The sequence below is a fragment of the Tupaia chinensis genome, unplaced genomic scaffold (genome assembly GCF_000334495.1).
Source record: "Tupaia chinensis unplaced genomic scaffold, TupChi_1.0 Scaffold000527_1, whole genome shotgun sequence".
Lineage (NCBI taxonomy): Eukaryota > Metazoa > Chordata > Mammalia > Scandentia > Tupaiidae > Tupaia > Tupaia belangeri.
The window spans coordinates 3819671-3846671 of record NW_006160040.1 but is presented as its reverse complement, the minus strand read 5'-3'; the positions used below and the strand labels follow the sequence as shown (position 1 = coordinate 3846671).

The 27001-nt window shown below is 39.6% G+C and overlaps 1 protein-coding gene across 2 annotated transcripts in view; it reads right to left on the bottom strand.

Annotated features, from left to right (window-relative positions):
• Window positions 1-27001, bottom strand: part of AFG1L (AFG1 like ATPase) — a 188907-nt gene that overhangs the window by 134077 nt on the left and 27829 nt on the right. Inside the window, exons 2-3 of one of the 2 annotated variants that reach the window (XM_006156962.3) lie at window positions 25231-25454; window positions 3243-3294 (exon numbers count right to left, since the gene is read on the bottom strand). In XM_006156962.3, the coding sequence (XP_006157024.1) occupies window positions 3243-3294; window positions 25231-25454 (276 nt within the window). Of the gene's footprint in view, window positions 1-3242; window positions 3295-25230; window positions 25455-27001 lie in introns of those variants that run through there. The other variant, XM_027775124.1, reaches the window with a different exon arrangement.

Genomic DNA, 27001 nt, shown 5'->3' with positions numbered 1-27001 from the left:
TTTCCCATCAAGTCTCTTTAAAATTTAATACCTGTTTCCCGAGTCCAAACAGAAACTATCACTAGTAAAGAATAAGCTTGTGATGGCATTCTGAGGCTCTTCTCCCAGTTAGAGAGCCCCCCATAATGATTATTTGATCTTTTATCTACCTATTTTGTAAGCATTCTAAACTAAATTGATTACAGCCATCAAAATGTTCATCTTCCTAACTCAGAATTTTTTTCTTTTCCCCTTTCTATATTGTAAAGATGTTTCTAACCAAAAATTGCCCGTACCCAACCTATGTGAATATCCTGACATCACATCTTTTCTAATCGTTTCAAGCATTCAGAAGAATGATTTATATTGTACCTCCCTTCAACTAGTTAGAATACAATCAGTATTTCCCAAACTAAAATCCAACAACTATCATGGTGTTTTGTTTTTTTTAAAAAAAAAAAAAAAAAGTCCTGGGACCAAGTAGATGGCATAATGATTACATCACTGGACTCCCACATAGTCAACTGAGGTTCAAGTCCCAGACCTGGTGATTTAAAATCATGCCAGGTATGTGCGTGCATGCCCAAGATTCCAAGAGGAGAATGGAGAAGAGACTGTGGTGTGGCCATCCCCCTTGGAGGGTGATTTCTCTCTTTCTCTTTCTGCCTCTCTGGCAAGTACATGTGTCCTATAGCAAAAATCTCTTAAAAAAAAAAAAAAAAGTCCTTTTGCAAAAGTGGAAGTTGTTGTGCTTTACTAACCATCTTGACTTTGGTTTAAGTACTTAAGGTAAAAGGAGAAACAAAGATGGGGAGTTTAGCAATGATTGAACATGAAAGTGTAGGTACTGAGAGCAAATGCTCTCAGTAGGAGACAGACAGACAGAAGGATGAAATCGACTCAATGCCCAAACGTACAGGCACACACAACTGATCAAACATTTGGAATGAACTACTTTCTAGATAAGAAGTTAAGCATACATTGGTCTCAAAATACCTATCAATGAACTAAGATAAAGAATAGCTTAGCTTCTTGGGAACCAGCAGTTAGCGTAATGGCGATGTCGCTGGACTCCCATGTAGTCGACCGCGGTTCACGTCCCAGACCCGGTGGCTTAAAACTCACGCCGGGCACATGTGCGTGCGTGCCCAAGATCCCAAGAGGAGAATGGAGGAGAAGGGATTGCGGCGTGACCATCCCCCTGAGGATGATTTCTCTCTTTCTGTCTCTCTGTCTCTCTCTGTCTGTCTGGCGAGTGCACGCGCCCTATAGCGAAAACCTCTCAAAAAAAAAAAAATAGCTTAGCTTCTTTAATATTTTTTAAATCTTCAATTTTCAAGAACTTGAAAAATTTTAAGGGGCAATCTCTATTGTCCACTTTAGTGGCCAAATGACTCTTTCTTTTTTTTTGCCATAGGGTATGTGCATTCAACAGAGAGAGAGAAAATGAAAAAGCCCTCCCCCATTAGGGAGAGTCACTCCACAATTCCTTCTCCTCCATTTCTCCTTCTAGGATCTTAGGCACATACACACACATGGCCAATGTGTTTTTCAAACCACTGGATCCAGGACTTGAACTTTGCAGTCACCAAGTGAGAACCAGCTGCCTTAACCACCATGCCATCAGCTGGCCCGACCTTTATTTTAAAAATCACATATTCTTGGCCCTGATTCTTTTATTAAATTAAATCTATGAATGTAAAACAGACATTAGTGACCAAATCAGAAGAGGAGAGAGAAAAGAATGTTTTTTATCTATCAAGCACTTGAACTACTCATTCAATTCTTACTTTTTTCTTGTCCTAAAGGTTTTACTAAGAAAATAACTTCTGCCACCCTCATAACACATATATGTAATGGCTATATGGGAGCCTAGAGTGTCTATATTAGTCTAGGTCCAAAACGAATCTTGCTACATCTAAGTGTGAGTTTTGAATGCGTCAATAAAAGAAATAATTGACAAAGGAAAGCCAAGTAGAGTGAGAGCTACTTCATCTTCATGACATAAGTGAATGAGGATAACCAGGGAAAGGTTTAGGACTAGAAGAGGAATTGTTTGAAGGAACTGGAAACTAGAAAACAGATTATTTCAGTAAGAATGAGGTTAGGAAAGACTTCCATAGCAAGACATTAAGTGATTAGAAAAATCTAGAAAGCAAGTGCTGACTCAGAATATTTCTAACAAAATATGAGTCTTCATGCTCTATGTATGAAACTGAGAGACCAGGACTAACAGATGACATAATGGTTATGTCGCTGAACTACCATGTATTTGACCATGGTTTGAGTCCCGAATCTGGCAGATTAAAACTCACGCCAGGTACATGTGCATGAGTACCCAACGTCCTGAGAGGAGAATGGAGGAGAAGGGACTGTGTGTGGCATGGCCATCCCCTCTGGAGGGTGATTTCTTGCTTTTTGTCTCTCTGGTGAGCGCAAGCACTCTCTAGCAATAATCTCTCTAAAACAAAACAAAACAAACAAACAAAAATACCCAAGAGACCAAGGAAATGTTACCACTTATGTATTAAGAGTATCTGCTAACAACTAAATTTAAAATAATAATAACTAAATTATTAATCTAAAGGTTTAGATTATGAGTAGAAATGTTAATGAAATTTTGGGGGGGGGGGGGAGAGATTTTTCACTACAGGGCGCGTGCGCTTGCCAGACAGACAGAGAGAGACATAGAGACAGAAAGCAAGAAATCACCCCCCAGGGGGGATGGTCACGCCGCAGTCCCGTCTCCCCCATTCTCCTCTCGGGATCCTGGGCACGCATGCATACGTGCCCAGCGTTGAGTTTTAAGCCACCGAGTCCGACGCGAACCGCGGTCGACTACCTGGGAGTCCAGCAACATAGCCATTACGCTAACTGCTGGTTCCCTGAAAATTTTAAAAGAACAGCTTATTTTTTTAAATATTGAGCTGATCAATTAGCACTGAGTAATGAATCTAAATGTATCTAATAACTTATGTGTACATGACTTCCTCCCCTGAGGTCAAATCACTTTATCCATTAATAATGTTTGTACCCTAACCTGGTAACCTAACCTGTCTTAAACTGCATCCACATCCTAGGAGAAGTACAAGTGAAAGCTGAAATACCTGTCCTCCTCTTACCTTTCCTTTCCTCCTACTTTCCTTTGCCTCCTCCTATTCCCTTGCTGGTAGAAAACTGAGAGATGGATATGGAAGTTAATGCTGAGAAAAATCTGGGAAACTTTCTGTTTGGTCTACCCAAAACTTATTTAACACACTTACCAACATCTCCATAAACATACAGGCCCTTTGGAGGTTTGCTCCTTGAAAATAGCTGCAAATTAAGAACAAATTATAAATCTCTAACATGGAAATAATTAAAGATAATAATACAGATTGTGTTCCTAACTGTGCTACAAACAGGATTAAGACAGTTGCTACATACAACAAGAAAAAACAATGTAGGCCAGTCCTATAGCCTAGTGGTTAAGGGAGCTAGATCACACATAGCTGATCATGATTTGAAACCCAGCCCAAGCCACTAGAAAGACACACTGGTCACTTGTGTGTGCACCCATGTGCCCAACATCCTGACAGGATGGAGAAGTGAAGAAGGAAATGCGACATGACCATGCCCCACTGGAGAGTGCTTTATCTCTCTCTCTTTCTCTCTCTCTGTCTTTCTCTGGCATGCATACACACCCTCTGGAAATTAAAAAAAAATGTAAAAAGCTGTTGACAGCAGGACATATGCAGCCTTATAAACAAAGTAAATTCTGATATATATTACAATATAGATGAATATTGAGGACATTATAAGTTGAAATAAGTCAATAAAGATAAATTCTGTGACTTCACTTATATTAAATATTTAGTTAAAAATCAGACAGACAGAAAGCAGAAAAATGGTTGCTAGAAGCTGAGGAGAGAAGGAAATGGGGACTTACTATTTAATGGGTATAGAATTTCATTTTTACAAGAGTTCTGGAGATGGACAGTGACAATAGTTGCAAATTATGAATGTATTTAACACACTGAACTGTATACTTTAAAATAGTTAATGTGACAAATCTTACATGTATTTTACTATAATTTTAAAAATGGGGGTGGAGGGATGTGAAGTCCCATTTAATATTCAACACACAAGGCAACAAGCATAGCCCAGGGCAAGGGTTCCAAAGTCACACAACTTGTATTTACATCCCCTCCACAATTTGCTAACCATCTAATCTTCCCTGCCTTTCCCAGATGGGCTACACAAACAATGGCATCCAAGCTCCTTCTCAGCAAATAAGTGATCAGAAGAATTTTTTTTCTGAAAAAAATAAAAAAGAATGATCTTTAGAAAAAAATGAAATAAAATCCCCAAAGGTACTTATATGTGGGCCTTTCCCTAAGAAATATCCAGAGTCCTACAAATCACTATACACTAAAATACACCAGTCGACAAACCTCTTAAAAGGAAGCTTTCAGTCAGCTTAAGTACCTAAAATACTTAAGATGAATTGACAGCCAAGAATCAATAGAGAGCCAGCAGGTGGAGTAGTGGTTAAGGGCACTGGACTCCCACATGGCCAACCACAGTTTGAGTCTTGGACCTGGTGGCTTGCTTTCTCACTTTCCTTCTCTCTCTCTCATTCTGTCCCTCTCTGGTCAAATTAAAATAGGTAAATAAAGTTAAATAAAATAATTCTTTAAAAAAAAAAAAGAATCAATGAAATTAAAAAACAAAACAAAACAAAAAAAACTTCCAAGATGAAAGTCAGAGACCAGAGCAAATATATGCACAGTAGGAAAAACTAAGAAGAAATAGAGAACTATGCAGAGAGCAAAAAGAAGTTTCAAAAGTATGGCTGTAGTCAATATTTAATATACTGAGAAAAATGAGAATCTACTAAATAAAGTACAACAAAAAAAATCAAAAGAAAAAGAGCAGGGAAAAGATAGTCTTCAATAAATCTGTTGGAGAAACTGGATATCAAATGCAAAAGAATGAAATTGGACCCTTATCTTACACTATATAAAAAAATGAACTCTAAATGGATTAAAGATCTAAACATAAGACCTGAGATCATAAGACTCCTAGAAGACAATATAGGGGAGAAACTCCTTGACATAGGTCTTAGCAATGATTTTTTTGGATAAAACACTACAAGCACAGGTAACAAAAGCAAAAGTAAACATTTCTGACTATATCAAACTAGGAAGCTTCTGCACAACAAAGGAAACAATCAACAAAATTAAAAGGCAGTGTACAGATTGTGAAAAAAAAATATTTGTGAACCATATATGATAAGGGTCTAATATTCAAAATATATAAGGAACTTAACAGCAAGATATTTTTTCTTAATTTATTTTGATTTACTTTATACATTCAATCACTATACATCACTTAGCTTGTAAAGATAATTTTCCCAACATGAATATACTTCACACCAGTCCAGTCTAGGATACTATACACATTATCAACAGATAATAATCCATTTCTGTGTCCCATAAGTGTCTTGCCTATTTTTTCCCTTAATGTCTTTCCTCATACTCTCCTCCTTCTCCCACCTTCTTCCCACACTGTATCCAGTATCCAAAACCATTTTCTATGCTTCAATATCATCTAATCTTTCCATTTCCACCATAGAGTGTGGACAGTCAGTAGATATAAAGTAGAGACATACAATGTCTCTCCTTCTTAGCCTGGCTTATTTCACTCAGCAGTAAATCTTCCATATTTGTCCACCTTCTATCAAAAGTCAGGATCTTGGGAACCAGCAGTTGGCGTAATGGCTATGTCGCTGGACTCCCACGTAGTCGACCGCGGTTCGTGTCCCGGACCCGGTGGCTTAAAACTCACGCCGGGCGCGTGTGTGTGCGTGCCCAGGATCCCGAGAGGAGAATGGAGGAGAAGGGATTGCGGCGTGACCATCCCCCCTGGGGGGTGATTTCTCGCTTTCTGTCTCTAATGTCTCTCTCTGTCTGTCTGGCGAGCGCACGCACCCTATAGTGAAAATCTCTCAAAAAAAAAAAAAAAAAAACTACAAAAAAAAAAAAAGTCAGGATCTTGTGTTTTCTTATGGCTGAGTATACGCACCTCACTTTTTCAGTCCATTCATTATCAAATGGCCTTTCTAAGGCCACAGCTCCAGGTTCCACCAGGCTCCTCCTTCGCCCCTCCCTCTCTTGCTTGCTGCCTTAAGTCTGCCTACACCTCTTGAAAGTAGCCTCTAGATTCAGTCTTTATTTGAAACATATGCTGTCGATTGCTTCCTACCAGTACTCTGACATGCCCCCCACTCCCAAAATGTACACACTAACACTAGACTCAGACTTGAAAACAAAGTTTCTCTAGTGACCAGTTTTTATATTTGTCATAAATTTCATAATATTTATAAAATAGGATAATGTCACCTTCTCTAACTACTTCTCTAAATAGGTTTTTGTTTTTTAGAGAGATTCTTGGTATAGAGCGCATGTGCTCACAGGAGAGACAGAGAGAGAGAGAGATAGACAGAAAGCAAGAAATCACGCCCGCTCCCCAGGAGGATGGCCACCCCACAATCCCTTCTCCTCCATTCTCCTCTCAGGATTTTGGGCACCAATGCACACATGCCCAGCATGTTTTATGCCACTGGGTCCAGGACTCAAACTATGGACGACTACGTGGGAGTCCAGCAACATGACCATTAAGTCATCTGCAGGTCCCCTCTAAATGGGTTTTTGATGAGGATCTAATGATACTCCTTTTTAGACGATGTTGAAAGATAGATATAACCTACCACCTACCTACACTACACGTAAAAGATATGAGAGAAGAGTATTAGACTTGAACCCAAAAGAGCTGGGTGCAAGTATTGGAATATAAATATAGCTATTTACCAGCTATATGACCCTGGGGAAACCACGCCAATTCTCTAACCCACTGTTTCCCTATCTGCTGGGTGCAGGACACAACACAAGGGAATTCTCACTCATTGCTCACCCCTGCATACCTAGTCACAAGGCCCTGAAGACTGCAACCTCATGTGTTCCTGATACCTGTCTGCGCTCAAAGAAACTTTGACATGCCCCTCTTGAAGATCTAAACAGTAAAACTCAGAAGCTCAAGCAGGTTTTTCTTTTCTGTGTGTGTGTGTGTGTGTGTGTGTGTGTGTGTGTGCTCTTCACAGAGTAAGATAAAGACAGAAAGAGAGGAAAAGGGAGAAAGTGCACCCCAATTGGGCATGGTCATGCTGTAATCTCTTCTCCATTTCTCTATCCTGTTGGGACTGGGGCATGCATACATACATGAGTGATGTGTTTTCCAAGCCCCCAGGGTTGAGGTTCAAACAGCACAGTTGGCCATGTGGAATCTAACTACCTTAAACACCAGGTAATGGAGCAAACCCAAGCTCAAGCAATTTTACATCTACATCTGGGCCTTCAAAAAGTTCACCAATGGGACCAGCAGTTAGCGTAATGGCTATGTCACTGGATTCCCATGTAGTCGACCACAGTTTGAGTCCTGGACCCAGTGGCTTAAACTCACACCAGGCACCTGTGCGTGCGTGCCCAAGATCCCGAGAGGAGAATGGAGGAGAAGGGATTGCGGCGTGGCCATCCCCCTTACGGGATGATTTCTCACTTTCTGTCTCTCTGTCTCTCTGTGTCTCTCTGGCAAGTGCACACGCCCTATAGCAAAAAAAAAAAAAAAGTTCATGAAGGCCAGCTAGTGGTATAGTGGTTAAGGCAGCTGGATACCACATGGCCAACTAGGCGGTTTGAGACCCAGACCCAGCAGCTTTACAAACAACCAGACACATGTGCATGAGTGCCCTAAATCCTAAGAGGAGAAGAAATAACAGCATGGCCTTCCCACTGGGGTGGGGGAATGGAGGGTGGTACTTTTTCACTTTTCCTCTCTTTCTCTCTGGCAAGCACACATGCTCTATAGCAAAATTCTTTTTAAAAGTAAAAAAAAAAAAAAATCATGGAAAATGTGTATTACAAAAAACTATGCATGCATTTCAAAAATTTTTTACATCAAAATATACTTGTAATAAACATTCTTCCATAAACTTTTCAAAGTCCCTCATATAAAATCTATACCAAATAAATCAAGAATATGTTCAAGAAAAAAATATGCAGCACGATTTCAAATACAGTCTATATGCTAAGCCATAAAAGAGAGCCACAATAAATTCCAAAGAACCAAGTATATTTCAACTATAATGTAGTAAAATTAGAAACAAATGCTAGAGGCATAGCTAAAAAGAGAAAAATACCATACTAAGATAGCTAACCTCCTAACACCTTCACTTAGACTGCTAAAGATAGCTGGGAAAAGTCTCACAGGTCTGCAGAATAGACCTTGTCACCAGGCCATCCATACTGTCAACAATTCTATTTCCTGGGTTAGTTCACTCTCAGTCTCTACAATGATTGTCTGGAACCTTCTCAGCTCCCTTCAAGCTAAATTACACTTCTCACGTCACTTTCAGATGTCTTCTACTTCTTGATACACAGAAAATAGACAATGTTGGGTTGGAACTCCTTCAAGTTTCTATATGAAATTACAATCCCACCCCATCTGCCCCTTTCACTTCCTCCTTCTTCCTGTAACAAAGGTCAATAATTTCTCTTCCTGTCCAACCTTCTATCGATTTCTGGATCTCACACAACCTCTACTCCACCTTCTCAGGAACCATGATCTATCAAATTAAATTTTTCTTTGCTTTGGAGACCTCTGTGAGTGCACCAGGCATGTAAGTGTCCATGATCCAGGGATGTCTGAGGCTAGGAGTGGATCATGGCATCAAGGCCCTGTTGGGGATGCTGTCTTTCTCTCTGTCTCCTGCTGTCTCTCTTGCTTATGAAAGAAACTTAAAAAAGAAAAATCCTCTTGTAGTCCTTCTCATCAACATCTTTATACATGTCTTACTGTTTATTTTACAGCCTTGAAGTTTAATGTCTTATAAGCATGCCATAAACCTAGAAACCATAAAAGAAAAGATAAATACATTTAAAACAGCAAAATTTAAGCCTTGTTAAAATATATAAATATATATATATATATATAAATGCACATATATATGTACACTAAGGTAAAAATTCAAAAAATAAACTGCAAAAAAGTAATATTACATGCAAGAAGTTTTTTTAATAAATCAATAAGAAAAACAAATGCAAATGATTAAACCTTTTAAAGAATACATAATCTCATTCACTATAAAAGGCAAAATGTTAAACATTAGTGGATCTAAGTACAGTGTCAAAATTTTTTCGAAATAAAAATCTAGAAAAAATTGGTAACTCAGGACTCACTACTTTTATTTTCTAAATCTAAAATTATCCAAAAATAGCTGTATATTTATGTTCTAGACATTTGCTTTCAAAACTGTTATCAAAATTATTTCTTTATTTTAGCTACTATAAACTAAAAGAACATTTGTCACCCAGCATTCCAGATATTTTGATTTAATGATTTTGACTTTATCCTTTGTTTCCTTCATGAAGGCCAGCTAGTGGTATAGTGGTTAAGGCAGCTGGATACCACATGGCCAACTAGGCGGTTTGAGACCCAGACCCAGCAGCTTTACAAACAACCAGACACATGTGCATGAGTGCCCTAAATCCTAAGAGGAGAAGAAATAACAGCATGGCCTTCCCACTGGGGTGGGGGAATGGAGGGTGGTACTTTTTCACTTTTCCTCTCTTTCTCTCTGGCAAGCACACATGCTCTATAGCAAAATTCTTTTTAAAAGTAAAAAAAAAAAAAAATCATGGAAAATGTGTATTACAAAAAACTATGCATGCATTTCAAAAATTTTTTACATCAAAATATACTTGTAATAAACATTCTTCCATAAACTTTTCAAAGTCCCTCATATAAAATCTATACCAAATAAATCAAGAATATGTTCAAGAAAAAAATATGCAGCACGATTTCAAATACAGTCTATATGCTAAGCCATAAAAGAGAGCCACAATAAATTCCAAAGAACCAAGTATATTTCAACTATAATGTAGTAAAATTAGAAACAAATGCTAGAGGCATAGCTAAAAAGAGAAAAATACCATACTAAGATAGCTAACCTCCTAACACCTTCACTTAGACTGCTAAAGATAGCTGGGAAAAGTCTCACAGGTCTGCAGAATAGACCTTGTCACCAGGCCATCCATACTGTCAACAATTCTATTTCCTGGGTTAGTTCACTCTCAGTCTCTACAATGATTGTCTGGAACCTTCTCAGCTCCCTTCAAGCTAAATTACACTTCTCACGTCACTTTCAGATGTCTTCTACTTCTTGATACACAGAAAATAGACAATGTTGGGTTGGAACTCCTTCAAGTTTCTATATGAAATTACAATCCCACCCCATCTGCCCCTTTCACTTCCTCCTTCTTCCTGTAACAAAGGTCAATAATTTCTCTTCCTGTCCAACCTTCTATCGATTTCTGGATCTCACACAACCTCTACTCCACCTTCTCAGGAACCATGATCTATCAAATTAAATTTTTCTTTGCTTTGGAGACCTCTGTGAGTGCACCAGGCATGTAAGTGTCCATGATCCAGGGATGTCTGAGGCTAGGAGTGGATCATGGCATCAAGGCCCTGTTGGGGATGCTGTCTTTCTCTCTGTCTCCTGCTGTCTCTCTTGCTTATGAAAGAAACTTAAAAAAGAAAAATCCTCTTGTAGTCCTTCTCATCAACATCTTTATACATGTCTTACTGTTTATTTTACAGCCTTGAAGTTTAATGTCTTATAAGCATGCCATAAACCTAGAAACCATAAAAGAAAAGATAAATACATTTAAAACAGCAAAATTTAAGCTTTGTTAAAATATATAAATATATATATATATGTGTATATATATATATACACACACACACATATATATATATAAATGCACATATATATGTACACTAAGGTAAAAATTCAAAAAATAAACTGCAAAAAAGTAATATTACATGCAAGAAGTTTTTTTAATAAATCAATAAGAAAAACAAATGCAAATGATTAAACCTTTTAAAGAATACATAATCTCATTCACTATAAATAGCAAAATGTTAAACATTAGTGGATCTAAGTACAGTGTCAAAATTTTTTCGAAATAAAAATCTAGAAAAAATTGGTAACTCAGGACTCACTACTTTTATTTTCTAAATCTAAAATTATCCAAAAATAGCTGTATATTTATGTTCTAGACATTTGCTTTCAAAACTGTTATCAAAATTATTTCTTTATTTTAGCTACTATAAACTAAAAGAACATTTGTCACCCAGCATTCCAGATATTTTGATTTAATGATTTTGACTTTATCCTTTGTTTCCTAATATATTAAAACTCTAGGGTTATAAAGTTATCTAGGTCCAGTCCAGCCATAGCAACACAAGTGTTAGGGCACCACCACACAAAGCTGGAACAATATAGGAGGCCCCCGGTTAGGATCCCAGGTTGACCTGAACATGCTGGGCCTACCCATGAATGCACCCACAATCCTGGCTGGCTAGAAGGCTAGAGGAAGATTACAACTCTGTCCAGGGTGCCCTTTCTCCCCCATTTCCTCAAAATAAATACATAAATAAACTTAAAGAAATAAGAAGAGACCCAGGCCCAGCTGCAGTAGTGTGTGTTGAACACTGCAACTCAGCAGGCTCAGGTTACATGGGAGGCCCAGTTCAATTTGCAGCTCACCCTAAAATGCCAGGTGCAGTGAAGTGTACCTGTAGTTCTAGCTACATGGGAGGCTGAAGCGGAAGCTATGTCATGACATAGCAAGACTCTAACAAAACAACACACGTGCATGGGCATGTGCTCACACACAAATACACATGCAGAGAAATTATTCAAGGTGACCCTCATCGAAGTTAAAATTAAAATGGCATGTTCTCTGCTTTTCTGGATTACTATCCACCTGCTATTCTGGTATAATTTCCATTGGGACAATTAGATAATAAGGGTGATGCTGTTAAAATAAAAAGTGTTGTTTTCAGTTTGTTTAAAATGCAGGAATACTATTTTTCCTGTTTCTCTCCCCTCCCCCACCATTCTACTATTATCTCCCAAAATGACAGAATCAGAGACAATGATTCCAGCTGGAATGCTGAGCATAATTACATCTTTTAAAAACTGGCATTGTATCATTCTCAACATGGACCACTTTTTGATAAATTAGATCATTTTAGGTTTCTAGAAAGATTTTTAAAGACTAAAAAAATGACTATGTGTTAGCACCTATAAATTCTCTTTAAATGCCTTTGGCTGCTTTGTAAAGAACCTTATAACCTAAAGTACACCAATTTCTTCAGTAGCACAATTAAGTATCTAAATAATTAGCAAGAGGTGGGAGGGGGCTTAAAATTAACAACTGGCCTAAGAAATAGCTCAACTTGATTATAACATAAAGATGCAGATTACTTTTTAATGCCTCCTGCCTTCAAGCAACATTCATAAGTGTTTATATATGCTGCTAAAAGACAAAGATGACAGGCAATTTCTCCAGCAAATCCTTCTATGTTTATTCACTCCTGATAGGCTGCTTCTTGGGTGAAGCTATGCTAGATGTGATCTATCCTAGTTTAGAGGGATATCCAGAACACAGGATAATTCTCAAACTGACCTGGAGTTCATCAAAAAGAAGATGCAGAGGGCCAGCAGGTGGTGTGGAAGTTACATGGCTGGATCCCACATGGCCAACTATGTGGTTTGAGTTCTGGATCCAGGATTTGAAAAATCACAGTGGGTGCATGTGCATGCATGCCCAAAATCTCAAGAGAAGAATGGAGAGGAAGGAATTATGATGTGGCCACCCCCAAGGGGTGGGGGTGGAGGGTTCTTCTCACTTTTCCTGTCTCTCTGACTTGCTCTATTTATCTCTGTCTGGCAAGTTCAAGTGACCCATAGCAAAGGCTAAAAAAAAAAAAAAAAGAAAGAAAGAAAAGAAAGGAAAATGTGGACAATACGCCCTATTCTGAACTCTGCAAAGGTTGTGAATTTGATAAATGAAACTGACCTTCCAGGTATCATCTGGATTAACTAAAAATAAACCCTAAGAAGGGCATGAGAATACAGACAATTCAGAGAGAGATAAGAGAATAAGAGAATGCACAGAGACACCTATACTCTTACACAGACACACAGACAGGTTCATAGCCACTGTGACTACTGTCTCAGAGCTAGCAGAGAATTTTTTGTGAATCTTCAGTGATGATTTTGTTCACTTACTTTTCATTAATTCCACAAACATGGATTACGCACTGAGCATCTACTTTGCGCCAGGCTATGAGCTCGGTTCTACAAGCCCAGAAGACCAAGAAAAGAGGAGGAGCATATGGTTATTAGGTGGGTAATGTGAGATAGGCCTTAACAAAAAGGTAGTGAGTAGCGAATGACTTCATAGCCAACAGAGAACAATGACAATTGAGACTATCAAGAGGCAGGAACAGGCTCTCAAGGACCTTGTAGAACATGCTAATGAGTTTGTACTTTATCCTGAGGGCACTGAAAGCCTTAAGGAGAACGGTGTGACTGGATTTGTTACAAACTTCTGGTGGGCATGTGCACACACAACAGTGAGAGAGAAAGCACCTCCCAGTGGGGCCTGGTGACACTGCAATCTGCTTTTCTCCAAGTCTCCATTCTGCCAGGATTCTGGGCACATACAAATGTTTTGCAAGCCAAGGGGTCCAGGACTGAAACACTGGTTGGCCATGTGGGATCTGGTTTCCCCTGTACAGCACAGACTGAGCTACAGAGCCAGCCAGAAATATTCTTTTGTGTGTGGGTTTTTGTTTGGTTTTGGTTTATTTATTCCATGAATGAAAGACAGAGACAGAGGCACAGCACTCCTGACAGGATATGATGCCACAAATCCACTCTTGGCTTTAGCTAGCCTGAATAACGGGTACACGTGTGCCTGGCATACTCATTGTCTCTGGATGTGAACTGGCAACTTTCCCATGTAGATCAGCCCCAGAGAGCATCGTGTTTTACCAATGTATCACTTTCCAGCCCCCTAAAATATCATCCTTGACATATTACAGAGAATGGGTAGAATTGGAGTGGACTGGTGGAAAGGACACCACCACTGGTATCTGCTCCACCAATGAGTCACAGTAGAGCAGAGGCAGTTGAAGGCAGCTCTGCAGTGGTCTCCACCACCACCAGGGACTATGGATTGTGATGGAGCTGTGCTTCGGGCTTCCTGAGAAGATATAGATGGCTGCATCAGGATAGCCTCAAATATGCATGCAGGTCCTTACAGCTGCACATTTAAATGGGAGATGATGGTGTGGGTAGCAATTGCTCAGTTTTTCTAGTTCTCCCAGTTTGAAATAGAAGTTTCCACTCAGTTAAAAATCCAGTTGTGGGGGCCGGGAGATGGTGTAGTTATTAAGGTGCTGGACTCCCACATGCCCAACTCCAATTAGAGTCTCAGACCTGGTGGCTTGCTTTCTTGCTCTCTCTCTCTCTTCCCCTCCCTATCTAGTGAGTGCATGTGTCCTACAGCAAGCTTTAGAAAAAGAATAATAAATAAAGTAAATAATTTTTAAAATATCCAGTTGTATACAACAAAATCAACGTAATATTCAACTTAAATTCATTGAAAGATGGGATCTGGCAAGTGGTGTGGTGGTTAAGGGTGCTGGACTCCCACATGGCCAACCACAGTTCAAGTCCTGGACCTGACGACTTGCTTTCTCCCTACCAACCCCCCCCACACACACACACACACACACACCCCCCCCCCACACACACACACACACACACTCCAATCATCTCTGATCAAATTAAAATAAATAAAGTGAAATAAAACAAAATATTTTAGAAAAAAAGAAAAATTCATTGAAAGAAAATGTCTAATTTTGTTAAAAGAGGATCTAAGTTCTTAGAGTTATGTTTTAAAATGGCACCTTCATGGAGATCGTCAGGAACAGTGAGTAAGAAGACAACTGGAAAAGAAGGCAATGGGTAACAACAGTGAATTTCAGGCTGAAATGAATTTATGGAAAAACAATTGGGGCTGGCAGGTGGAGTAGTGGTTAAGGGCACTAGACTTCCACATGGCTGACCACAGTTCAAGTCCCAGACATGGTGGCTTGCTTTCTCACTCTCTCTCTCTCTCTCACACACACACACACAATTTGTCCCTCTCTGGTCGAATTTAAATAAATAAATAAAGTTAAACAAAATAATTCTTTTTTTAAAAAAGAAAGAGAACTGAAAAGGGGGGAAATCTAAACAACTAAGAACTAACTGAATTGACTGGTGACTTTACAAGAAGAATGAAATAATTAGAGCATAAATCGAAATCTATCACATCAGGTGGCTTTCCCAAATAGAGAATCTGGCAGAGAGCATGCTCTATATGGTTTTGCACAAAGAGTTACCTTCATCTGAAAGGAGATCTTTACACTCCCCTCTACTTAGATTCTCACCCTTGCTACGATACTGTTCTCCCCGATTCTTCTACCAAATCAAAGTCCTTGTTGCCAATGGATCCAAGTAGATTATTCCAAAGACAGAGACTTCTGTTTTCCTACCCATAAATACTTTTCGCCAAGGAATGTTTCTGGCTGACCACCACATCCGTATGAGAAATAGCATATGAGAAATGTCTGTTTATCAAGAGGTTTTCCTGACTTTCCACTCTGAAATGCTGAATGTTCGCTCACTACACCATGTCTTGAAAATAATAATTACTTTGAAAGTTGATTAAGTTTTCACATCAAGTTGGGGAAGAATTTGGGGCAGAGTGGAAATCACCCTCCAGGAGTGATTGTGGATTGTGGATATGCATATCCATGCACCTGGTGCATTTTTAAGCTGCAGACCCAGGACTGGAACTGTGGAGATGGCCATGTGGGATACAGGACTTTATCCATTACACCACCTGCTGGCCCTGGCTACATTGTTTTTTTTAAAGATTTACTTTATTTAACTATTTTTATTATTTATTTTATTTATTTATTTTGATTTGACCAGAGAGGGAGAGAGTGTGAGAGAGAGAGAGAGAAAGAGAAAGGGAGAAATCAAGCCTCCAGGCCCGGGATTTAAACCACGCTCAGCCATGTGGGAGTCCAGTGCCCTTAACCACCATGCCATCTGCCAACCCCTACAGTTATTTTTTTACCAATCTGTGGCCTATTCTTTCACTATTTTTATGGTACTTTTTGTTGACTAAAATTTTTAAATTTTAATACAGTCAAATATATCAGCCTTTACCTTTATAATTTAATTTTTTTTGAAGAGAGACTTTTGCTATAGGGCACGTGCACTTGCTGGAGAGACAGAGAGAGACAAAGAGACAAAAAGTGACAAATCACCCCCCCCAGAGGAAATGGTCATGCTGCAATCTCTTCTCCTCCATTCTTCTCTTGGGACTTTGGATACACATGTCTGGTGTGAGTTTAAGCCACCGGGTCCAGGACTTGAACCACTGTTGGCTACGTGGGAGTCCAGTGATGTAACCATTACATCATTTGCTGGTTCCTATCATTTAAATTTTTATATCTTATGTAAGAAATTCTTTCATTTTCAAAGTTCATGAAGTTAACCCTCTTATATTTTCTTCAAGAATTTCTAAAGTTTCATTTTAGATTTAACGCATCAACCTATGGGAATTATTTTTATATTTGGAGAGGTACGTAGCCTATTATATTTTATTCTCTATATATTAATAGATAGCCATTGGTCCTATCCTCATTTATTAATAGATCATCCCTTTCCCCCTGATTTTCAACATCAACTCAATCATATCAGGCACTCACAGAGCATTGGTTTTATTCCATTTGTCTGTTTGTCTGTAATAATGGAAGAGTAAAGTTCTATTGACTAGAGATGGAGACTCAAGAGAAGTAATAGGATATGAGCTGGAAAGCTAGACCAAGTACAGCTCAAGGAGAACCCTGCATACAATTAATGTCTCTACTGGCCCTCAAATCAGGTAGCAGTCATTTAGAGCAAGGGTCAGCCAATTATGGTCCATGATCCAAATCTAGCCTGACACCTATTTTTGTAAGCCCTATTAGAAAATATTAATTATGTATAACCCATAGCTGCTTCGATTCCAATGACAATTGTGTAGTTGTAACAGAGATCATATGACTCAGGGAGCCTAAAACATTGCCTACTTGGTCCTTTAAAGAAAACGTTTGCTGTCCCCTGATCTAGAAACCTATTATAATCTCAGCATAGATTCCATGATACTGAAGCCTCTTTAAGGCCTATGTAATATGTAAATAACCCAAATAGTCAGCTTTGATTTGATAATGACAGGTAAAATTCCAATCTTAACATTATAAAATAGAGTTCTACAACTTTCTTTAACATTTATTTTAAAGGATTTATTAAAGACATTTTTATGTATGTTTATGGCATGATTCCACCTTTTGGAATCGTGAGAATATTTAAGATGCAATTGAATATACTGATTAATTATTCTGGTGTGAATCAGGCAATTCCACTGTTTCTCAAATTTCAGATTTTAAATGAGTCTGGCATGTGTTAATGCTCAAAAAGCAATTTAGTTTTACTACTCTTAGTTTTACTTTTACTTCCTTATACATATGTCCTCACTGGGTTAGAATATAATACATTTGCTTCAGTTTTCATAAATTTGGTATAAGAAAAAAATTACTTAAGAATATTTCTTTTCTTTTCTTTCTTTCTTTCTTTTTCTTTTTTTTTTTTTTGGAGAACTTTTTGCTATAAGGACACATGTGCTTGCCAAAAAGACAGAGAGAAACAGAGAGATAGAAAACAAGAAATCACCTCTTAGTGGGTATGGGCACACCGCAATCCCTTCTCCTCCATTCTCCTCTCAGGATCTTGGGCATGCACGCACATGCGCCTGGTGTGAGTTTAAGTTACCGGGTCTAGTACTCGAACCACAGTTGACTACATAGGAGTCAATCGACATAGCCATTACGCTAACTGCTGCTCCCTATTTAAAAATATTTCTGGCCTTTTACGGGACCAGCAGTTGGCGTAATGGCTATGTCGTGGACTCTCATGTACTCAACCGCGGTTCAAGTCCCGGACCCAGTGGCTTAAACTCACGCTGAGTGCATGTGTGTGCGTGCCCAAGATGCCAAGAGGAGAATGGAGAAGGGATTGCGGCGTGGCCATACCCCTTAAGGGGTGATTTCTTGTTTTCTGTCTTTCTGGCGATGAGGAGCACATGCGCCCTAAAGCAAAAATCTCTCAAAAAAATAAATAAAATTAAAATATTTCTGGCCTTTAGTGAAACTAAAGCTATTAGTTATTGCCCATATTGTACTCAATGTCATTTATGATTCTTTCCAAGGGATAAAGTTCTAGGAATCAGGGAAGCTTTACCTAAATCACACCACTGGATCTACATTACCTACAGGAAATGCCTATTCCTACAAGAGGAATGTAGAGAGTAAGTGCACACTCCTTAAGCTAGAGGAGAGAAGGGAAGGACTAAGAAAAAAACAGCAAACTGCCTAGGGGCCTCTCTAAAGAACCTTGGACAAATAACCAGGCCTCCTTGCATCTCCTGAAGAAAAGTCCACAGCTCACAGTCAAGGAATCCTGCTTACAGTCTCCACATGCTAGAAACTAGAAGGAAAGCATTAGGACCTTAGAAGTAGTCTGACTTAAAGCAGGGCAATTCTTTTCCATTTACTATATGCATTGTTCTTGGGTGGGTGAAAAGGAAATGTCCGAATATAAGATAGCAGGATATAAGAGAAAGTTGGAAATAATCATTTCTCATTAGGGAAGAACTAAAAATTATTTGCTGGCAAGCAGGAAAAAATGAAGAGTTTTGTGACTTCTCCCAAATTTCTATGTCTTTTAGTTTATGGTTTCCTCTCTAGAGATGAAAAACCTGGCTGCCTGCATAACCCTGATTAATAGAAACAGATTTTCAGAGTAGCTCCATACTCTATTTAATTCTCTCCCTCCCTGACTCTAGAAATGCTTGATTTGGCTATGTGAAAGTAATTCTAATTATAGTGATTTACATGAACTACTTACCAGTTATGCCTAATTACCTCACAGCACAATAACAATTATGCATACATTAAATGTTTGAGATTAACCTGGATGTAAGTTTTATTTAATGACAAAAGTCTGATATGGGGCCAGCAGGTGGCGTGGTGGTTAAGGCGCTGAACTCCCACATGGCTGATGGTGGTTCAAGTCCTGGGCCTAGCAGTTTTGTCTCTCTTAGATATACACGCCCTAGAACAAATTTTAAAAATAATAGTAATAAATTAAATTAAAATTAATTCTAAAAAATAATAGTCTGCTGTTCATAAATGCTCACTCTTCATAGCTTGTTGCTCAGAGGATATGGTCATTGCTCATAAAGATCTATGTTTACTAGAGAAAACAGTTATATAAGTAAGTGAAAGCAACCTAGCAGTCTCTCACTAATTTTTTCTCACTGATTAATAAGTTTGTCATTTTCTGAAGAAGGTACATGTTATCTTACACTTAGGCTTACAAGAAAGTTCCTTAGGAATACAATGAGAAAAATAAAATAAATCCACCATGGTGAATATTTAAACGTCAGCATTACAAAAAAAAACAAAGGCCCATAAAATCATAAATCCTATTTATCAGGAAATAGAAATCTATAAATAAAGTTCTTCTATCACTGAAAAATCTAATAGCTCGAAATTTCCTTTGCTGATAATTCATATATTAGTATTTATTTTTAGAAGGGATAGGTCTGTGGCATCTTTACAATCTCCAAAAACTAAAGTTTCATATATGTTTTTCTCAAATGAAAATAAAAAAAAAAAAAAAAAAAAAATAAAAAAAAAAAAAAGAAACTATAGGACAAAACACGTTGGGCATTTGTACTTACGTACACAAAATCCGGGAGTTCTTTCTCACTTTTTTTCTCTCCCTCTCTTACTCTATCACCAGTAAGCACATATGCCCTCTGGCAATTTTAAAAGATTTTTTTAATTTAAAAAAAAAAAAAAAAACTATAGGGGACCAGCAGGTGGCATGGTGGTTAAGGTGCTAGACATTCCCTCATGACTGACCATGGTTTCAGTCATGGACCTGGTGGCTTGCTTTCTCATTTTCCCTCTGTGTGTGTGTGTGTGTGTGTGTGTGTCTCTCTCCCTGATCAAATTAAATAAATGAATAAATAAATAAATACTTCTTTAAAAACCAAAAAACAACTATAAGACAGGGCTGGACCCAAGGCCTAATGGTTAAGGAAGTCAGAGCCTACATGGCTGACTGTGCAGCTTGATCCTGGCCCAAGCAGCTTGAGAAACATGCTGGTGCAAGTGTGCACATGCACAATTCCAAACAGAATTCTCTCTCTCCTTCTATTTCCTTCTCTCTTTTTCTATCTCTCTCCTGCAAGTACATGTGCCCTATAGCAAAATCTAAAATAATAATAATAATCATAAAAGCCCTTATCATAACAGAATATTGAAGGAGACCAGGTGGTGACACAGAGGTAGCATGAGTAGAACCATATGAAAAAGGTCCTGAGTACACAATCCAGGACCTCCCTGAGCACACCTGGCACATGTATGCCCATGATCTGGGCCAGCTGAGACAGAGATAAGTTATGTCATGAAGATATTAGTGGAAGTACCTATTGGGTTGTCAGAAAAATCAAGGATGTATTTTTTCTGTTTTCATATGCAAAATGGCATCAACACTTTCCAACAACCCAATAAGTCTCCATCTCTGTTTTTCTCTCTCTGTCTCTCTCTATCTAATGGAAAAAAGAAAGAACAAAATAAAAGAAAATAAAAAAAGGAAAGGAGGGGGCTGACAGGTGGCAGGATGGTTAGGGTGCTGGACTCTCACATAGCTGACCACAGTTCAAGTTCCAGACCTAGTGGCTTGCTTTCTCGCTTTCCATCTCTCTCTTTGTCTATCTCTGGTCAAATTAAAAAATAACAATAATAATAAATAAAATAAAATAAATCATTCTTAACCAAAATTAAAAAAAAAAAAAGGAAGGAAGGAAAAGAATATTCAAGGGGGAAGAAGGAAGAACAGTAATCTCTTAATGAAAAGAAAACTAGTTTCAGGGCTGGCTCCATGGCTTGGTGGTTAAGGCAGCAGGATCCTACATGTCCATCTGCACAGTTTGAGTTCTGGACCCAGAAGCTTGAGAAACATGCCTGGTGTGTGTGTGTGTGTGTGTGTGTGTGTGCATGCGTATGCACGCATGCTTGTCCATGCATGCCCAAAAGGAGGGAGAGATGAAAGAAGGGATTGGATCGTAACATGACCATTCTCTATGATGGGTCCTTTCTCCTCACACTCATTCTCTATCTCTTCCTGGTGAGTACACATGCCCCCTAGAACAAAAAAGGAGGAAGGAAGGAAGGAAGAAGGCAAAGAAGGCAAAGAAGGCAAAGAAGGCAGGAAGGCAGGAAGGAAGGAAGGGGAAGGCAAGAAGGAAGGAAGGACTAGCAGATGACGTAGAGGTTAAGGCGACTAGATCCCACATGGCTGATTGTACAGTTCAAGTCCTGGACATAACAGCTTGAAAAGTCCCAGATGCTACAGCTTAAAAAACACACCCAGCATATGTGTATGCCTGCCAGAAATCCCTAAAGGAGAATGGAGGAGACAGGATTGCAGTATGGCTATCTCCTTCTGGAGCGGGTGACTTCTTATTTTCCCTCTCTGTCTCTGTCTCTCTCTCTCTGGTGAGCATACAGCAAAAAAAAAATTTTTTTTGGAGAGATTTTTTTCGCTATAGGGCGCGTGCGCTCGCCAGACAAACTGAGACAGAGACAGAGACAGAGAGACAGAGAGCGAGAAATCACCCCCCAGGGGGGATGGTCACGCCGCAATCCCTTCCCCTCCATTCTCCTCTCGGGATCTTGGGCACGCACGCACACGTGCCCGGCGTGAGTTTTAAGCCACTGGGTCTGGAACGTGAACCGCAGTTGACTACATGGGAGTCCAGCGACATAGCCATTATGCTAACTGCTGGTTCCCAGCATACAGTAAAATTTTAAAAAATAAAATAAATAAATAAAAAGAAGAAGAAAGAAAAGGAAAAGAAAGCAAACTAGTTTTCTAAAGGTGAACCCTATCTAACTCTTATTACTGATATCCTTCTTAACTTAAAGATGATACCACTGGGCCAGCCCTGTAGCACAGTGGCTGAATAGCTGTATGTGGGGAGCCAATCCTTCATGACTGACCATGATTCAAATCCTAGCCAGGGCAGATTGAGAAATACGCTAGGCACATGTATGTGTGCGCCTAGGATCCTGAAAAGATAAAGAAAGTGAGGACGGTGTATTGCAGTGTGACCACCCCTCAAACCCTCCCTTAGCAATTAAAAAAAAACTTAAAAAAAAAAAAAAGATAACACTACTGATTACAATGACTTATTTTTTATTTTTAGAGGTTTTTGCCTTAGGAAGTATGCGCTTGCTGGGGAGAGAAACAGACACAGTGAGAGGGAAAGTGAGAAATCATTCCCCAGTGGGGAGAGCCATACCCCATTCCCTTCTTCTCCCAGGATCTTGGGCACACATATGCCTGGCATGATTCTGAAGCCACTGGGTCTGAGACTCAAACCATGGTCAGTCATGTGGGAGCCCTGCGGCATAACTGCCACACCATCTGCTGGTACCTACGACTTCCATAACAGAACAAGAAATGGGAGTTTTCCTTTGTCACAAGAGATAGGAATTTCAACAAAAGTTCAAAGCTGAAGACTAGGGGAAACAAGTTCACGATACACTATAACGAAAAGCCCCACTTGGGGCCACAGGTGGCATAGTGGTTATTTTGCTGGTCTCCCACATGGCTGACTGCAGACCCAGTAGCTTGGAAATTATGCTGGACACTTGTGCATATAATGCCCAAGATCCGAGGAGGAGAAGGGCCTGTAGTATGGCTATCCTCCAGGGGGTGATTTCTCACTTTCCCTCTCACTGTCTCTGTCTCTATCTCTCCAGGCCAAAAGAAAAAAAAACTCTTAAAAACAATTTTATGATGTAAAGTTGGCACACATTTAGTAGAAACCATACTTCAAGGACCAGCCATTATGTGCATTTGGCAGTTGAATCCCACACTGCTGACAGAGCCATTCCAGTCCCAGACCCAATAGCCTGAAAACATACCAGGTGCATGTGCATGCATGCCCAGAATCTTAAAAGGAGGGAGAAATATCAGGCAAGAGACTGTGGCATGACCACCACTATTGGCAGTGCTTTCTCACTTTCCTTCTCTCTCTCTCTGTCTCTCGTTCGTTTTCACTCTCTTTCTCTCTCTCTGGTACACATGCCCTCTGGCAATTTTTTTTTTTGAGAGATCTTTGCTATAAGGTATGTGTGTTTGCTGAAGAGACAGAGAGAAACAGAAAGCAAGAAATCACCCATGGGGGGATGGCCACGCCATGATCCCTTCTACTCCATTCTCTTCTCAGGACTTTGGCCATGCATGCATACACGTCCCACATGAGTTTTAAGCTACTAGGTCTGGGACTCAAACCACTGTCAACTATATGGGAGTCCAGCAACGTAACCATTACACCATCTGCTGGTCCCCTACCAATTTTAAAAATAAATAAGTAAAAGACATTTTACTTCCAGTTTTGAATTTTGATCTTTTTCTGTGTTAGCAATTACTTGCTACAATACTTGCTATTCTCTCTCTGCTGGTCAGCTCCCAGTCAACCACACAATCACAAGGGTAAACAATTCTCTACAATGTATTAAATGCATTTTCAACTTGGGATATTTCCAATGTACAATGGATTTATTGGGCTATAACCCCATCACAAACGGAAGAACATTTGAGGTCATATCCATGTAAGAATTACTTTTTAAAAAAAGACAAAAACAGCCCTAAGACCAAAGTAGAATTGAAAAACTTCAAGATAGAAACTGGGAACCAGCAGTTAGCGTAATGGCTATGTCGCTGGACTCCCACGTAGTAGACCGCGGTTCGCGTCCTGGACCCGGTGACTTAAAACTCACGCCGGGCGCGTGTGCGTGCATGCCCAAGATCCTGAGAGGAGAATGGAGGAGAAGGGATTGAGGCATGACCATCCCCCCTGGGGGGTGATTTCTCGCTTTCTGTCTCTATGTCTCTGTCTGTCTGGCGAGTGCACGCGCCTTATAGCGAAAATCTCTCAAAAAAAAAAAAAAAAGAAAGAAAGAAAGAAAGAAATTCATTAGCTGGATGCAGAGTGATGTGGCATTTTTCTCACTCATGCCCAGGGTAGGGTGGGTCCCAAAAAGTATCCAAGGAGATTAGAATTGAGCATGAGATGGGCATCTCCCTCCCCAGCTGGATGCTTGTGTGGGTGAGGAAATCCATGGGATGCTATGACAGTGGGGGATGGAAGAGATCATGGCAGAACTTCACAAGTATTTCCAGAAATATGAGTATATACAAAGTGAAGATGGGGGCTGGTGCCTTCTTCTTGTCTACAGAAGTCTGAGGGCAGGAGGCTGACTGTACCTGCCCATGCAGCAGGGGTTGGAGAAAGGAGATATTATGCTTCCTGTGGCCTAAATAGACAACATAAAAGGTGACCTAGTAAGAGTAGCCCTGTATGAACCCCATCTAAGAAAGCTAAGGGCAATGGCAAAGAGGTCCCTTGCAAAAGCAGGGATGTTGAGGCATTCCTCCAGAGTCATTAGAATCAATCAAAGAAAGGACGGTGTGGAGGTCCCCATGGGTATCTTGAAGAACCCGCTGATGTGCTCCTCAACAGAGTTAGCATGTCTGCATCTACTCCACAAAGGCTCCAATAGCTAACCGGTCACTTAAGACTGCTGTTTTGTTCTAATCTTTCATCTTTCTGCTGGCCCTAGAGAAGCTAGACAAGTAGAGAAAAGAAGAGAAGAAAGGGAAAAGTAAATCACTCTTTTTTCACTGTTGACCCCTGGGCCAGGCCTGAGCTGTAAGTTATGGGACATGAATAAATCAGGAGTGGTAGAACCAGCAGATGATGTAGTGGTGAAGGTGTTGGACTCCCATATGGCTGACCATCGTTCAAGTCCTGTACCTGGCAGCTTGAAAATGATGCCAGGCACATGTGCATGCATACCCAAGTTCCTGAGAGGAGACTGGAGGAGAAGGGATTAGGATGTGGCCAAACCCCACTGGCCTCCAATGAGCACACACACTCTATGGCAAAATGCTTAAAAAAAAAAAAAGTCAGAAATGGGGATTCATTAGCTTGTTTAAAAGAACTGAAGAAAAATTTTCAAAGTTTTTTCTGACTGTACCGTACTGCATTGAATCCATTTTATAAAATGCTTATACTTTTTACTATTCAATCTTAAATATTACACAAACCTCACCTTTGAAAAAAGGCCTTCTGCCTCTGTGGTGTATCCTTTAAGGTCCTCATGTAGTTTCTGCAAACATTGTATGACTCTTCTTTGATGTTCATCATCCTTTAGCTCATGAGCTTTGATCAGAAAGTCATAGTGGTCCAGAGGTCCATGGCAAACAGCGAAAGCTTTCAAAGAAGCCTCTGAGGCAGCAGTTGGAGTTATATTCTCAGACGTCTGAACTGTATAAGCTATAAACAAAAAGTATGTAAAATGTTAGACTCTTTTAAATGAAGAAACAGTATGTCATAGTGCTCCATTTATGTTTCTCCTTTTATTTTTTTAAAGTTCCTTTATTTCTTTCTTTCATGACCATGTGAGAGAGAGAACCTCCAATAGCATTTCAATGCTGTGATCCACACCCAGCCACAACCAGCCCCAAATCATGAGTACATGTGTGCCCCGTTCACTCTTAAAGGTCTCTGGACTTAAGCCGGAAACTTTCACACGTGGGTCAGCCCTGCTGAGTGTCTCATTTTACCACTACACCACCATGTGGCCCCCACATATGTTGCTTAAGTGTCACATTAATACTTTTTCGAGGGGGTGTTGGACTCCCACATGGCTGACTGTGTTTCAAGTCCCGGACTGGCAGCTTGCTTTCTTGTTTCTTAGTTCACATGTGCCCTACAGCAAATTAAAAAGAAATAATAGCAATAATGAATAAAATTAAATAAAAAATTCCTTTAAAAAAATTTTTTAAAGGTTTTTGCCATAGGGTGTGTGTGATCACCAGAGAGAAACAGTGAGAAACACAGCCTAGAGTGAGTTTCAAGCTGCTGGGTCCAGGACTTGAACCACAATCAGCTATGTGGGAGTCCAGCACCTTAACTGCTATGCTACCTGCTGGTCCCACATTAAAACTTTTAATGGACCATGGAAGACCCTCTGCACAGACTTCACCCTCCTGCCCCCAGATCTAGCCAGGAGCCAGGTTAGAGCACCCTACTTATTCTCTCTGTCTCTCTCCATCTCTGTCTATTTTTTATTTTTTTTAATTTTTAAACTTAGCTCTCTGCTAAGCTCTGATTTCATTTTTTGACAATTTTTTTTCTTTTTTATTGTTTTTGTCTTGGGTTTTTTTTTCTTTTTTTTTCTATTCATTTTCCTTTTCTTTTTCCCTTTCTCACTTTTCTGTTCAGCCTCCACACACTGATTTAAATAGTCTCAATTTTCATTGAATCAGGGAGAAAAATGGTGCTGTTTAGAGACTGTAGGTCACCTCCATCTGCAGTCCTCTGAATGCTCATATATAAATCCAAAAACCAGGAAAAAACATATAATCCATCAGATGACCAGAAACCACTTGCAGAGGCACAAGAAATTTGAGAAACCAAGAAAATCTCTCTCCTTTAAGGGAAAAGAATAACTCCTCTTTCTCCACAGAGAATATAAAGGAACTCATGGCAATGTCAGATAAAGAATTTTAAATATTCATAGTGACAAAGCTAATAGAGATGCAAGAAAACAGGGACCAGCAGTTAGTGTAATGGCTATGTTGCTGGACTCCCACGTAGTCGACCGCAGTTCGCGTCCTGGACCCAGTGGCTTGAACTCACACCGGGCACGTGTGCATGCGTGCCCAAGATCCCGAGAGGAGAATGGAGGAGAACGGATTGCGGCGTGGCCATCCCCCCCTGGGGCATGATTTCTCGTTTTCTATCTCTTTGTCTCTTTCTCTGTGTCTGGCGAGCGCACGTGCCCTATAGCAAAAACCTCTCAAAAAAAAAAAAAAAAA